The sequence below is a fragment of the Sceloporus occidentalis genome, unplaced genomic scaffold, assembly GCF_023333645.1.
Source record: "Sceloporus occidentalis isolate IW3139 unplaced genomic scaffold, rSceOcc1.0.p SCAF_1, whole genome shotgun sequence".
Lineage (NCBI taxonomy): Eukaryota > Metazoa > Chordata > Lepidosauria > Squamata > Phrynosomatidae > Sceloporus > Sceloporus occidentalis.
Window position 1 is genome coordinate 14250112 of NW_028316981.1, and position 16500 is coordinate 14266611.

At 43.4% G+C, this 16500-nt stretch overlaps 1 protein-coding gene across 11 annotated transcripts in view; it reads right to left on the reverse strand.

Annotated features, from left to right (window-relative positions):
- LOC149320863 (zinc finger protein RFP-like) overlaps positions 1-16500 on the reverse strand; it is a 20658-nt gene continuing 4158 nt past the window's right edge. For 10 of the 11 annotated variants that reach the window (XM_089505659.1, XM_089505601.1, XM_089505608.1 and 7 more), the window contains exons 3-9: positions 11312-11775; positions 10348-10443; positions 7457-7687; positions 5333-5355; positions 4658-4776; positions 2232-2264; positions 1-655 (exon numbers count right to left, since the gene is read on the reverse strand). In XM_089505659.1, coding sequence (XP_089361785.1) covers positions 129-655; positions 2232-2264; positions 4658-4776; positions 5333-5355; positions 7457-7687; positions 10348-10443; positions 11312-11722 — 1440 coding nt within the window. In that variant the 5' untranslated portion in view covers positions 11723-11775 and the 3' untranslated portion in view covers positions 1-128. The remainder of the gene's footprint in view (positions 656-2231; positions 2265-4657; positions 4777-5332; positions 5356-7456; positions 7688-10347; positions 10444-11311; positions 11776-16500) is intronic. The other variant, XM_089505665.1, reaches the window with a different exon arrangement.

The following is a 16500-nucleotide window of genomic DNA, read 5'->3' on the forward strand; positions in this document are numbered from 1 at the left end:
TACAGAGAATTTCTTAAACAAACCAGTACAATAAACAATCCACATAGGGCCATTTGTAAGCATATTTTGCAAAGGTACAATACTCTGGTAGCCAGAGTGAAAGAGAGTCCCAGCACTGCTCCACAACCTTAGGGCAAGAGAATCAGACGGTCTCCTTCCCCCAGCCAAAAGAAGGGGATAATAGGCTCATCTGAGAAGGGAGCAGGCATAAAAGCAAAAATGATCCTGCCATGGTCAATGTTGAAAAAGGCCACTCGCTGCCCTGTGTAATTCAGAGTCACTCGGACTCTCTTAAGATTCTGCACAGATAAGACCTGAGTGCTTTGGGGAGGCAAGCAGCTCCCAGTGGGGCTCTGTAGAGCCCAGATGCCTTTCTTAGAATCGGCTTTGAAACAACTCCGTCTCATAATAAACTCTGAAAGGTCTTTCACTGCAGATTCTCTGACAACCCCAACAGCCCAATGTTCCGCATCTTCCAAACTGACATCCCAAAAGTGTCTTCCTCTGGTCAACACTGGGCTTCCGAGCACAATAGAAGTGACTCCGGATCTCTCTTGGTTTGTGGCCAGGTCTTGAGGTTTTGCTCTCACACTTTTCTGATCTGCAGACACAATAAGATTAGGACTAGCAGTGCCTGGATCAAGAGTTAGATTTGCTGCAGGGGGGATAAGGAAAGAGAAGACCAGAGAGGATCAGTTGGAAGAATTATTTCAATCCTGAAGTAAAAAAACAAACCTCCCCACAACACCATTTTCTCTAAAACCAGCAGAATTTCTATGTCTAAATCCAATTGTTAATCCTGATAAGAGTAAAACATTTCAGATAGTAGAATTTACCGAAGTGTCAATTTAGCCAAAGCTCCAATTGTCTCTAGTTGGGGTTATATACTGCATTCAAGGTTAGGATACTCCCATCTTTCTTGCAGATTTTCCCCTGAATCTGAACCCAACACCAAAAACATGGGGGGGGGGGGGCTACTATCCTGCTAGTTGTAACCTGGTTTTAAAAAGCAAAACAACAGAACTTGGCCAGATAATAATTTTGGATTGCAAATGCGAGAAATGCAGCCAGCAGTTGCCATGCTGACTGGTGGATTCTGGGAGCTGTAGTTTAAAAAAACCTTTGCCAAACTGTCAAAACCTAAAGAACACATCTAAGACTAGAATTTTATGCCAAGCGTAGAATGTGACTTTCTAAAAGACTAAGGCCTGATACAGACAGCCAAAATAAAGCTGCTTCGAGTCACTTTGGAGGCATGGTGTTTCAATGATGCATCCGTCCTAAGAGTCTGGAAGCTGCACCAAAGCTGCACTCCAGTCCTTAGAACTGGAGTGTGGCTTTGGTGCGGCTTCTGGACTCTTAGGACGCATGTGTCATTGAAACAGCATACCTCCAAAGTGACTCGAAGCAGCTTTATTTTGGCTGTCTGTATAGGGCCTAATTTTATATAAATATTTTAAATAATTTTGTGCCTAAAAAAAAGTTTGTGTACGTTGAAACATCAGAAAGCACTATCAGACACCCAGGTGAACAATTTTGGCTTTTGGAGTATTTCAGAATTCCAGATAGGGATATTCAACCTGTGCTCTGTTTTGGACTACCAATCCCAAACGTTATGCTGGCCTGGAAGTTCTGGGAATTGCAATCCAAAAGTTAACTTCTCCACAAATTCTGCAAAAACCATATTAAGGCAACTCTTTATGAATACAACATCACAAATAGATGCAACTGTTCTAAATCTCCAGATGTTGTCAACAAGCAACTGGCAGAAAACAGACTGGTGGAAGTTGAATTCATGCTAAAGTCATGTTTTACCATTAATTATTTTTAAAGTAAATCAGCTGGTCTAACAGAAAGCAGGAGAGAAGAATTTTGCAGAAAGGGGGAGGAGAATTGAGTGGATCACCATCCACAACAAATTTTAGCCTAGATGTTCCAAAATATTAGTGCAGAAGAAATATTGCCCCCCCCACAGATCTCCTTATCCTGGACTAGACCTCAATTTGACCCATCAGCACAATTCTTATGTCTCAGAAAACCCAAAAAAGAATGTATGGAAACTGGCAGAGAATTGGTCCCTCATTAACATTTCTCCCACTCAAAGTCAACTCACTTAGTCACTGAATCTGCAGTGCAGATTTTCCAATGACAAACAAGCAGCCAGCCTTCCCAAAAAAATAAAATAAAAAGCCTCCAATAGATTTGATTCTCCCTCGGATCCTTTAACTTACCTTTCTGAATAGAAAGTCCAGCTGTTAGATCATCTGGGGAAGGAAAGAGAACAGAAGTTAAATATGAGCCTGAAGAGACAGACCAAAATAAAGCTGCTTTGGGTCACTTTGGAGGTATGCTGTTTAAATGACACACGCATCTTGAGAGGCCAGAAGCTGTGCCAAAGCTGCTCTCCAGTCCTTAGGACTGGCGCATGACTTTGGCGTGGCTTCTGGCCTTTTAGGACGCATGCATCATTTAAACAGCATACCTCCAAACTGACTCAAAACAGCTTTATTTTGGCCTGTCTGTTTAGGCCCTATTACACCATGAGGCTTTTAACCAATTTGGCACACACACACGCCAGCATCCCCATATGGCAGGGGCAGTCCCAATTAATGGTTGATCATGTCACCTCCCCTTTTTTCCCCAGTTTCCTTTCAAAATGTCTCAATTCCTCCCTCCTCCTCTCATTTCCCCCCTCGCTGCTTATTCCATCTGCTGGAAACTCAGTTCAAAGTACAAAAGTACAGTAGTTTCCGCTCCATTAACTGGGGAGAGTAGAGGGGAGTGGAATCCTGTCCTTCCCAGGAGTCTCAGGCAAAAGCATAGAATCATAGAATCTTAGTGTTGAACGAGACCGCAAGGGCCATCCAGTCCAAACCCCTGCCATGCAGGAACTCTCAGTCAAAGCATTCCCGACAGATGGCCATCCAGCCTCTGTTTAAAGACCTCTAAAGGAGGAGACTCCTCAACACTCTGCGGGAGTGTGTTCCACTGTCAAACAGCCCTTACTAAGGCCGTTATCACACGTGGGGGGTTTGCAGCTCAGATCCGCAGTCACTCCTGTTCTAGCAATGCAAAAAGTGATGTTTTTTCACACCAGACCGGGAGTCACTCCTGTCTAGCAATGCGAATTCACATTAAAATGTGATGTTTTACCACACCTGGTTGCCTTTCCATTGCCCTTCCAAATCGAAGGGGAAGTGGAGCCAGTTTGATTCCAAGCAAGTCACATGATGTGGATTCAAGCAAAGCGTGGTGAGTGCACATTGTATTATCACACTGGAACATACTTTGAGGGTTCAATGATTCGAATCGGCACCCTTGCGCACGCTCAGTGGGGCTCTGGACGCTGTCATCCTTCTCTGCCCCCTCCTTAGCTGTCATCCTTCATCAGGATGAAGGAGCAGTCAGGGGATGAAGGAGCAGGACGCAGGGGGCCAAGGGGGGGGGGGCGACATCGGAGTGATTTTCCACACCAGGCCAAGTCGAAGTGAAATTGAAGTGAGCTTCAAAGCAAATTCTGTGAATTCCCTTTTTTCCAATTTCACCAAAATGAGGGGTCACTTTGAAATCACTGAGGAAGCGCCATGGAAGGAGCACCCATAGAAAGGAATCGCATCTGAAAACATTCACGTTACAACATGAATTTGCATCGCTGGACCCACACTCATGTCAGAACTGAGCTGCAAAAGCTCTAAAAATCTCCTCAGAAAGTTCTTCCTAATGTTAAGGTGGAATCTCTTTTCTTGGAGCTTGCATCCATTGCTCCAGGTCCTAGTCTCTGGAGCAGCAGAAAACAAGCTTGCTCCCTCCTCAATATGACATCCCTTCAAATATTTAAACAGGGCTATCATATCACCTCTTAATCTTCTTTTCTCCAGGCTAAACATCCCCAGCTCCCTAAGTCATTCCTCATAGGACATGGTTTCCAGACCCTTCACCATTTTAGTCGCCCTCCTTTGGACCCGCTCCAGTTTCTCAATGTCCTTTTTGAATTGTGGTGCCCAGAACTGGACACAATATTCCAGGTGGGCCCTGACCAGAGCAGAATAGAGTGGCACTATTACTTCCCTTAATCTAGACACTATACTTTTATTGATGCAGCCTAAAATTGCATTGGCCTTTTTAGCTGCCGCATCACACTGCTGAACTCATGTTCAACTTATGGTCGACTCCCAGATCCCTTTCACACATTCAGCCAGGTGTCCCCCATCCTATATCTGTGCATTTCAAACTTCTGCTGCCTCTCCTAGCTTGTGTGTTCTTCCTCAGTAGTAATTTTTGCCACCCTGAGTACATTCTGAGCTTGCTCATAAAAGAGTCTACTCATAATGTTTTGGCATCTAATTGAAGGCACTGTTGCATCTAGTTTCAAGTAAAAGGTTAAGGAGATGCTAAACCATCTCTGGAAGAGGCTGAGGGAAGATGAAGTCATGTTGATAACTTCATTTATCAGAAAATAGAATAAGCAATAAAGGGATGTAACTACTTTAGGTCTGACTGCAAGCAATAGGGAAGAATTTGTCAACATGGTAGAAACAGTAGAGACTGGGAGTGGAAGTGACACCATGCAGAAGAAAGCACTATAACTTGCATAGTGCAAAAGAACTCCAGAAAGTAACATAATGAGAACAAAGGTCTTGTTGCCATTCTCCTTTACCTTTGAACTGTTTCATAACTGCCTGAATAAAATGGTGGATGTCAACAAATTCCCAGGTCCTTAATTTCAGCTCAGGAGGAAAAACCTCTGGAGTCTCAAACTTCTGTCTCTCCTTATACCTTGAGTGGGGGAGGAGAAAAGTTAACTTGTCCATCCCACAATCCCCAGAGCAGAAACACTTAGAACAGCATTTCCACCTGATGTATATATTAACACAGTTTTGTTAAAATACTAGCAACATTTCCCAGTTTGACTTAGGTTAATTACCAAGGACCCCACAGAGTGGATTTCATGTATGCTATTTAGCTTTTATTTTAGTCTTGCCATTCCAAACATACCCTTCCATTTGGTCCAATCCATCCAGACACCACCCCAAAAAGCGACCCCCCCAGGTGGATTTTGCCTATACAACACAGTGTGTATTTTAAGTCATATAATCTCAGACATACCTTTCAAATTTGCTATAAATCCATCTAGCCATTTGTGTAAACATTTTGTTTTATTTATACAAATTGTGCAACTTGAAAGAGTTGGTGTCCTTAAATTCTTTCTTCTTGGGTTAAAATTGAGCATGCCTTTGGATTTACCACACCAGCATGGTCACATGTGTCAGTTGCTAACCATATCATTCCCAACCTCTTGAAACATGAAGAAAGATGAAGGGGATCCACTTACTTTACCAAGGTGGTTTGAATGTTCTACAAGAAAAAGGGAGAGAGAGAAAAAGAGAGAACTAAGCCTTTTGTCATTGACCATGCCATGAAGACACCCAAAAGATGACGTTTAAGTAGTCAGATAGGGCAAGCTACAGTAAGTCTCAGAAAGCACCATAAAGATTCCCCAAGCAATCTGCTTTAATCTCAGGAGAAGCATTGACCTCCCACCATGTTGGTGGTTCAGACAATGTCAGGGGTAGATCTTTTGAGGGATTTTAGAATAATGAGGGTTCCCACCCTTCTCCACTCCACAAGCCAGTTAGCAGTAACCAAGTGCAGAGGCTATAAGGATACAGAGTGTGTTCAGGGGCCCCTTTCACACTACACCACTATAGTGTTACGACTCCACTGGTTCCATCCCATGGGATCTGGGACCTGTGGTTTGGGGAAGGGTCTTTAAAACCCTCAACCAGAGAGATCTAGTGCCTTCCTGGACTATGAGCCCAAGGATTCCAGAGGATGCAAACATGGTCGTTAAAATGGAACCACAGCACCAAGTCAGGATGACCAGATGTCATAACCACAAAGTTAGGACATTCAAAGAAACACAGGATTTTTGTGGGGTTTGGGGGTGTTTAAGGCTGTGTGCTAGAAGAATTTATTCGTGATGAAAGTTTCACCAAAACATTCTCTGAAGATGCCAGCAACAGCTGCTGGCAAAACATCAGGAATAAACTCTTCCCAAAAAACCCACAAAAACCTATGGATGCCGGCTGTGAAAGCCTTCAACTTCACAAAAACGTAGGACATTATGAACTAAATGCTAAAAACACTCGTAAAAATTAATTTCATATGGCTTAGTTACATCTATATTACTTATACAGTGCGCCCTTGAATGGGGCTTGTGCATGCGGTGGTGGTGCGGTGGCATGGCAGAGCATGCACGTGCACCCTATTCATTTGAATGGGATGCGCTGCCTCGCGCGCTCTTGAACGGCTCTCCACAGCTTTGAGCATATGCTCAAACCTGCGTATGACGCGGACAGAACAGCAACCCTTATGGATTGAACCAACAGTCTGTCTAAGTCCACTTCATGTTGCAAGAGTGAGCGCAGCGAAACGCACAAAGCCCAGGATATGAATGAAGCCTTAGCAGACCAAGTGCTCATTCTGGCAACAAGTCAAACAAGTCTTTTTCTTTTAAGCCTTCAGGGCCTAATTTATTCAATATTTCATAGATTAAATAGGCCCTTGGTATCTGTTAGGATTTACTTCCAGGAGCCCTTAATTGTGTTGCTTTCAATTTTTCAAAATTCTTGTTGTAACTGTTCTAAACAGTTGGGTGCCACTCTGAGAAACTTGGATATGGGGTGAGGTATAAATATTTTGGAGCCAGTATGATGTACTGGTTTGAGTGTTGGACTACGATTCTGGAGTCAGGGTTCACTTCCTACGTTGAAGGCAATTGCAAACCTCCTCTGAACAAATCTTGCCAAGAAAACACCATGATAGGTTTGCTTTAGGTTTGCCGTAAGTTGGAAATGACTTGAAGGCACATAACACAAATAGTGTGGAGAGCCAGGGTGCTATGATTATGGGTTTATAACCCTTATACTCCTAATATATACTACTATATTAATACTATGTTTTTTGGGCTATGTTTACAAGCGTGTATACAAAACATAAATGAATGTCATGTTTAGACTTGGGGTCCATCGGCAATATATCACATTATGTAGGAGCAATACTGGCGCAGTGGTTTGATGTTGGACCATGACTCTGGAGATCAGGGTTCGAATCCTTGCACAGACATGGGAACCCACTGGGTGACCTTGGGCAAGTCATATGTTCTCAGCCTCAGGGGAAGACAGAGGAGGCAAACCTCCTCTGAACAAATCTTGCCGAGAAAACTCACCTACATTAGCCTTAGGATCACTATTACTTGAAAGCACATAAAAACAACAACAAATATTTTAACAGGTAAAATAAATCAAAGGCCATTAGAAGAAAAGCTATTAGAAAATAATAGAGAAAAAACTCCGATTCTATCAGTAGGTAAATATGAATTCTCCCTAGTTTGCCATTCAGAACTTGGAAAGGTTACACCTTGGGGTGAAACACCCAGAATCCCCAGGATTCTCACCTGTAGGAGCTCACTTGCTGGCTGCTGGCACTTCTTCTCCAACCTCAGGATGAGCCTTTCAAGAGATGAGAGCTCACTGGATATTTTGACCAGATGGTCATCCCTTCTCCGTCTAGTCTCCGTTTCTACTTCAACAATCTCGGTCAGCAGAAGCTTCTCCTGCTCTTCCAGAAACTTGCGCAGGTTATGGAAGAAATCAGTAATCATTAACATCTCGCCTTTTATTCTTTCCTGCACAGATCAACAAAAGGCAGAGGGAAAGATTCCAGTAACATGACAAGGTTTTGGACACAGTCACTGCCTCTGCGATATCAAAAAGGTAGATACAAAATGAAATCGGAAAGACACACCTGAATTCCTTCTTTGGGACTGGAGCTCCCACAATCCTGAAGTGGCCATGTTGGCTATGGGATTCTGGGAGTCATAACCCTCAAAAAGGACCACATGCTGGGCACATCTAAGCCTTCATAGAGGGGATGCCCATTTACAGCAAGGAAAGAATGTTCAGCAAGAAAAATGAGCACCCACTCTAGGGATGGCCCTTGCATCTGGATTTTTAGGGGGAACATTTTCTTCCAAAGAAACAGACATCCTGAAGTGCCATGGCTTAAAATGGAAGGAGACATGTGGGATATATTGCCCATGTTTTTGTCTTTCTCTGTAGTATCATTTTTGTTGATTGCTTTGATGGCAATCAATAATAATAATAATAATAATAATAATAATAATAATTTCTATCAATTATCAGTGTAATTAACCAAAGAACTACTATTGGCACTGGTGAATTTCCAGGAAAGGGTGGTGATGAGGGGAACAATTGTAGCCAATAGCCACAAATATGGCACTGGTCTCTCAGCACACTGGGGAAAAAATAATTACTGATTCCTCATATCAGATAGTCTAACAAAAGGACCCAACATGCAAGCGGAAATCACTGGAATGGAAGACCTGGTCTCACAGAAGTGGTAGGATCTGGTCTGCCAGGGGTCCAGAGAATCAAAAAACAGGGTAGACCTTGCACCCTCCCTACCTGCCCTCTCCTGCTTTAGACTGTTCTGCATGGCAAATTTATTATTTTTCTTTCAGATTTTGCTTGCAGTACTTATGCAAATCCTAATGACTCATGTGACTCTGAGACAGAAAGCTTTACTCAGAAAACTGAGTTGGTCACAATGTTGTTAGGACTGAAGTATTTACAGTTACACGGCATATTAAAAGCACATAGCGATATAAATGTTTTGCAGGCTTGCACCCCATTTGTTCGCAAATCAAAACATTCTGCCTCCCCAGGACTCCACACTCTCCTCTTCCTCTGTACCAAGCTTCCCATAGGAACAGCCTTGGCAACTGGCAGTGCCCAATTTCTCCCCACCCATCTGCTCATTATCTGGAGCCAGGAACACTAAGCGACCTTTCACCACTTGTATATTCCATCATCCAGTATTACAAAGTATAGACACTATCAATGGAGCGCTGCCACCATTGGCGAGATCAGGCAAAGGGGCAGCAAGGAGGGAGGACAGAGGTCACCAGATCCCTCCCCCAGCAGTGACCAAGAGGGCAACAACAACAACAACAACAGATGAGAAACTAAAAGAAAAAGAACAGGGGAAAGGAAAAGGAGGGAAGAAGAAGGAGAAGAGTAGGGAAACGATCGATTCAACAATAATGGGGGTGGGGAGGTGGGGTGAGGATGACATAAGAAAACAACTACTGGGCAGCAGCAGTAGTGGTGGGTGTCACTAAAGTGAAAGAACAGCAGTGACATCTTAGCTAACAGTTGTTAGCACTGCACACAGTGTAGGTGGCCCTCCTTGTGTAACCCCCTCACCTAGAAAACTCTATGTTGAGACATTCCAAGCGATGCACAGGCAGGATAAGAGCACTAACAGAAAGACAGGTAGAAACTAAAGGAATACACGCTTGCAAGAACAGCTAAGAGCAGGGAAAGACGATGAGGCAAGTAGTCAACATGCTCAGAAAAGCAAATGCTATCTGAAGTAGCATCACACATAAAAGTTGTTAACTGCCCTTGAGCCGATTTCAACCCATGGGGACCCTGCTGATGATGCATCTCCAAGATCCCCTGTCCTCACAGCTCTGCCCAACTCCTGCAAACTCATACTGGTGGTCTCTTTAATAGAGTTCAATCATCTCGCATGCAACCTTCCTCTCTTTTCCCCTACCTATCCTAGCATTGTTTTTTCCAGTGATTCATGCCGTCTCATGATGTGTCCAAAGTACAACAACCTGAGTTTTGTCATCTTGGTCTCCAGGGAGATTTCCGGTTTGATCTGCTCCAGGACCCATTTGTTTCTCTTTTTGGTTGTCCATAGAATCCTTAGCATTTTTCTCCACATCTCAAATGAATTGATTCTCCTCCTATCCTCCTGAAAAGAAGCAGCCTTGTCTGACTCCTTTTCCAGTTGGGAACCTACTGTTTCTCTGTGTTCTGTTCTGACTGTAGCCTCTTGTCCTGAGTACAGTTTTCTCATCAAGACTATCAGATCTGTTGGCACTCCCATGTCTTTAAAGATGATCCATACGCTTTTATGATCTATGCCAGTGGTCCCCAAACTGTGCCATTTAAGAGATTTTGGGCTTCAGATCCCAGAAGCCTCAGCTATGCAGTCAAAGGCTTTGCTGTAGTCTTTAAAGCACATGTGGATCTTTTGAAATTCTCTGATGCACTCCATTAACCATCATATGTCAAAAAACAAGTCACCAGGAACAAATTATATTCCAATTGAGCTGTGGTGCTGGAAAAGAGTGCTGAGGACTCTGTGGACAGCCAAAATAGCTGGAACCAGAAAAACTAAACAACCTTTCACCAGCTGTGTTGCACATCCCATCATCCAGTATTAATATGCTACTGAAATGGTGATACTTACATTCATGTCTTCTCCTTGACTTTCTGTGCTACCTCTATAATCCAAAATGCTTGCTTTTGCCTTCCTTAAACTCTCCAGTAAATTCCACATCTGATCCTGAAAATAAATAAATAAAAAAATTATTTAGGGCATTTTATACAACTATGGCATATACAGTATACTTAACATGGAGCTGAATTACAGGCTGAATCTCCTTTAACCAAAATGTTTGGGACCAGAAGTGTTTTGAATTTTCATTTGTTTTATTTTATTTTATTTTGCAATGTTTCCATTTTGTTGTTGTGTGCCTTCATGTTGTTTCCAACTTATGGTGACCCTAAAGTGAATCTATAATGGTGTTTTCTTGGCACGTTTCTTCAGAAGGAGTTTGCCATTGCCATCCTCTGAGGCTGAGAGAATGTGATTTACCCAAGATTCTCATGACCTACCCAGGATTCGAACACTGGTCTCCAGTCACAGTCCAAAGCTCAAACCACTACGTCAAACTGTTTCTTAAAATGTAGGAACACAATTGGACTGAATACTTTCTCCCTTCTTGACATTTCAGTTCAAAGCCAAGGTGATGCAATGCAATGGTTCTCAATTTTTGGCCTTCCAGATATTATGTACTTCAATTCCCAGAATCCTTTACTTCTTCCCTGCTGGCTGGGGCATCTAGGAACTGAAATACAAAAATCTGGAGGACCAAAGTGTGAGATCCATTGATGTTGCATGCTTTACAGCTTCTCCCAACTTGAATTCCCCATGTGTTTTCAGATTGCAATTGGCTTTCTACATCCATGTTGTGGGTGCATGCACCTGAGGAAGTAGGGTCAAGTTGACAAATGCTCATACAACCAGCTGCTTTCTTTCAGTTTGTCTCAAAGGTGTGACTACATCCCTTTGCAAGTCAGGAGTGTGGATTTGAGCATTGGCGGGCTTGGACTTTAGTAGCCAACATAAGCCTCAGTAGCAGAGCTCTCACCTTGTACTCCTGGGCGGCTTCTTCCATGGGGGCCATGTTGTGACCCAGGTGCTCCTGGGAGCCCTCACAATCCCCACAAAGCAGGGCTTGATCCTCTTTGCAGAAGAGAGACAGGAGATGCTGGTGTTGCTGGCATTCAGAGGGCAGGCTGTGTCCCTCACTCTCCATATCCCAGTCATTCAGGATTTCAACCATGTTCATGAGGCACCGGTTGGGCTTGAAGTGTTTCTTCACGGGCCCTCGGCACTGTGGGCACTGGGTTGGTATATCAGGCTTCTGCCAGCATCGACGGATGCAGATTTCACAGAAGTTGTGCCCGCATTCGAGCATCATGGGGCTCGTGAAGTAATTGAGGCAGATGGGGCAAGTTGCTTCCTCGCGAAATCTCTTCCTGGAATTCTCTGCAGCCATGGCTTCACTCCTTCAGGTAGAGGTAAATGTCCTTCTTCAGGAGGAGTCACCACCTTGCAGAGAAAACAGAACAGGAGCTGAGATCAGAGTGAATGTTAGTTCATGTTTTGAAAGGCATACTAGTGACAAGAGCTAGAAACTTTATGGTGGCTGGGGATTCTGGGAGTTGGACAATACAATAAGGCTTTGCAACTCTGGTTCCAACATACAGATATACAGATTATGTTATCACCAATTGGTATAAAGCCATTTTATAATGGAGAGGCAGCATGGTGTAATAACTGGAATTCAAGCCCTCACTGAACTGTAAAATTCACACGGTGAGCAAGAGCCAGTTGAGCTTTCTCAGCCTGGCCTACCTTGCAGGCTTGTTGTTGGTGGTGTGTGGATAAACTTGAGAGGAGGAAGCTATGATTGTAAACCACAGAAGAAGGACAGTTGCTTACCCATAACAGTATTTCTTTGAGTGGTCATCTGTGAATTCACACAAATGGAGTTTTTACTGCGTCTATGCAGTGAGCTCGCAAACTTCTAGAATCTCTAGGCAAAACTTTAGTTTGCAACTTTTTGGCGGTAGCCCCCCCCCCCCAAATATTGTCCCTGTTGGTCCCACTTTACTCCAGTTCCAAGTATGCCGTGCGAAAAGCTACAGCAGAAGCTAGCAAATTGAGTAAGATGCTGAAGGGAGAATGGGCGGGATTTGTGTGAATTCGCAGATGACCACTTGAAGAAATACAGCAATCCAAAATTAAGTAAATTCGCTGAACAAGCGAATTCACAAATCCTATTCCCAGGATACTTCGCATTCAATGTGGTGTTGTTTGGTGTGATATGCATATCTGCTGTGTCCTTGGTATTCACCACATCAATTCCCATGATCCTCCATTTTTGTTTTGGCTACTGGGGCTCCTAGGTCTTCCCCGGCAGCCAGGAGGAAAAGCAGCTGTTTTTGATAGGAAAGAGCAGTGGGGAGGCTCTCCATTAGGCCTCCTGCAAGCTCTTGGGGCTTGCCCTGCTCCTGGCCCCTTGTGCCCTCAGGTACCTTTTTGCCTTCCTTCCTTCCTCCAGTGCCAGGGGGCTTCAAAAAGAGAGACCCCCCCTTTTTTTATTAGCCCCAAAGAGTTCTTCTTCCTTCATTCCTCCTCCCTTGGGTGGAGGATGGAGTGGGGCAGCCTAGGGAATAGGGGTCTGTTTTCCTCCCCTCAGGAGCATCGCTCTGGGCTCATCCACAGGGAGAGGTGGGAAATATAAATTAAAAAACTCCAACTCCCAGAATTCCATAGCCTTGAGCCACAAACAGTTAAAGCGGTGCCACACTGGGTTATTTCTCCAGTGTGGATGTAGCCTTAGTCACCAGCTCTGGTTCCTGGACAGCTTCCCCTCCCCTTTCCCTCTTCCGACTTATGGTGAGGAGGCAGTGCCATTGCCTTCAATGGGACTCCCAATGGGCCTGGTTAGAACCAGAGAGGACCCAGGCCCCCCACAACCTCACTGCAGCAAAGCTCTCCCAAATGGAGGGACTCCTTCTCTACCCCCATTCCCCACATAGTTGGAGACTTAAAGGCACAGACATACTCCCACCCCACTTTTTGGGTTTTTTTGGCAGGTTTATTCAGATGGGGTTTGCCATTGCCATTTTCTGAGGAGGCTGAGAGAGTGTGACTTACACCAGGTCACCCAGTGGGATTCCATCCCTGCCTTCTATAGCCATAGTCCAATGCTCAAACCAAGCACAAGGTTGCTTTGGACTGATTTTTGAGTTGGTGAATTGCCTAAATAACGTGAAATAAAAGATAATGAATTAACAAATAACGTGAATTGCCTAAATAACGTGAAATAAGGGATAATGAATAAGCAAGTAATGTGAATTGCGTAATAAAGTGAAATAAGGGATAATGAATGAAGAAATAATGTGAAACAAGGCAAAACCATGGGAACTGGAGGCAAGCCCCGCCGGAAGTGTAAAAAGGCCACAAGCCGATTCTGTCCTCACTGTGCAGGGATGCTAATTCGAATTCTACACTACGAAGGGTGCGTATTCATATGATACAGTGGACCCTTGTTATACGCTGGGGTTTGGTTCCAAGATCCCCCATGTGTAACAAAGTCCGTGTGTGCTCAAGTCGTATTAAATATAATGACATAGAAAAATGGTGTCCCTTATAAAAAATGGAAATCAAGGTTTGATATTTGAACATCTTCAAACCGTGTACGCTTTAATCTGTGTATAAAAAAATCTGTGTATAAGAAGGGCCAACTGTAATTTCTTTTGCATTCACAAAACTTTGGCTTTGGGATGGGAAGTGTGTTCTTCTGTGCATTTGATCACCATTCGCGTAATAGTGTTCATTTTCGAATTGGCCCTACTTTCTTTTCTTTCGAAATGGAGAGACATCTCTCCCATGTGATATCATCCTTCATATGGTGGTAAAAGGTGGACAGTAAAGAAATCCGACAGGACAAGAATTGATTAATCTGAAATGGGCTGCTGGAGTTCTACAGTTCCATCCACTGCTCAAAAGGCAGATGAATGGATTTTTGATGGATTTGAATGGATTTTTGAGCAAATCAAGCTTAATTCTCACTAGAAGCTAAGAGGTCTAAACTGAGGCTGTCATAACTTGGCCGTATTATGGGACATGACTAATGTTTGGTAAAGTGGAAGGCAGTAGGAAAAGACAAAGATGACAAAGATGGTGGATTGATTCAATCAGGAAGCCACAGCCCTGAGTTTGTAAGACCTGAGCAGGCCTGCATGACCAGGTCTCTTGGAGGTATCTCATTCATAAGATCACCATAAATCTAACCTGAGGTGAAGGCAATCAGCAACAAGAAAACAGATGTTAAACCATTGAACTTAAGAACCAGGGTTTACAAAGGCAATAGAGGAACAATGGTTAAGATTGGTTTGTTCAGTTTAGCCCAGCTTCAGGCAACATGTCTAAAGTGAGGCTTTGCCCTCTTTGGAAGAAAGACTTTGAAGGCAGGGGTCAGGAAAATGGGAGCTAAAAGTTCAAAACGCCTAATCACCAAAAGTAGGATTCTGCAAAAGATTGGCATTTCTCACATTAGGGAAACTCAGGATCAGGAATATTCAGCAATTGGGGGTGGGGCAGAGAACTCGAGTGCAGACCTTCCTAAATTCTACACACACACACTATAGGATAGGATACTGGATTGTAGTGTACAAATTTAAAAGGACAGGATTCAGACTGTGGCAAAACTTGAAATGGGGGTTCATTTTAAATCTGTGTGCACAACACACACACACACACACACACATTCAGGTGCACTCAGAGCGCATGCTTGGAATTATTGTTTTATTTGAATCATTTCCTATATTTCTATGCATTTTACATGTATTATCCTACTAGAACGGCAGGCTAGCTCCAACAGGCCTCCCTGGAAGAAGACTAACCATCCATTAAGAAGCCCGAGGGCAGGGAACCGTCCAATTAAAATGATTGTATGTACAGCGCTGTGTAAATTTACAGCGCTTTATAAATAAAGGTTAATAATAATAATAATAATAATAATAATAGTCCACCTCCCCCCCCCCCAAAAAAAAAAAAGGAACTCCAAGAAGTTCTGTTCCTTTTTGCATCAAGGAAGGGTAACTGTCTTGGGAAGACAAAGGTAAAAATAAGTGAGCCCAAAAGGCCCCACATCTGGGGCCACCAAACCATCCCACAGGAGAGCCAGTTTGGTGTCCTAATTGGAGGGCTGGACTTGGATTCTTGAATCTGAATCTGCACTGCAAAATTATTGCAGTCTGACACAAATTTTAACTGCCATGGGTCAATGCTATCATGGAACTCCAGGATTTGTAGCTTTTGAGAAAATTTTAACCTTCTCTGACAGGGAGATCGGGTGCTACAACAAACTATAAATCCCAGGAGTCTATAGGATAGAGCCATGGCAACTGAAGTGGTGTAAAGGTGTATTCATTCTGCATTACAGATTCAGCCCTGGGAGACCAGAGTTCAAATCTCTGCTCAGCCCTGTTAAACCACTGGGCAGCCTGGGGCAAGGAACTCACCCTCAGAGGAAGGCAATGGCAGACCCTTCTGAATCTGAACAAATGTTATACACACACACACACACACACACACCCTGATAGAAAGCCACTGAGTAACCTTACCTTGGGCAAGTCACATGCTCTCAACCTCAGGGGCACATGGCAAACCTCCTCTGAACAAATCTTGCCAGGAAAACCCCATGACAAAGTCACCTTAAGGTTGCCTTAAGTTGGAAACAACTTAAATATATACATACGCAATATACATACACAACAAAGCTTTAACTGCCCTGGCTCAGTGCTCGGGAAACCTGGGAATTGTAATTTATTGTGGCACTGGAGCTCTCTGACAAAAAAGGCTAAAGGTCTCATAAAACTATAGATATTCAGATAGGTTGTAATAGAATGTAGAAAAAATATATATAGATTTATGTATTTTATAATTTTCATTGTATGAATTTTAATTTTAATACAAATTATTTAAAACACATTAAAAAAACCCTACAGTTCCCAGAATTCCCTGGCATTCAGACATGGCAGTAAAAGCAGTTTCAAACCAGATTAATTGTGTTTTGTACCTAAGACTCTGGAGAACATGGTCCAAGTTCCCATGAAACCCACTTGGGCAAGTCACACTCTCTCATCTTCAGAGAATGACATGGCAAACCTCCTCTAAACAAATCTTGCCAAGAAAACCCCATGATAGGTTCACCTTCTTTGTTGCTTGCCTTAGGTTCAGCATAAATATAAAAGGATTTGG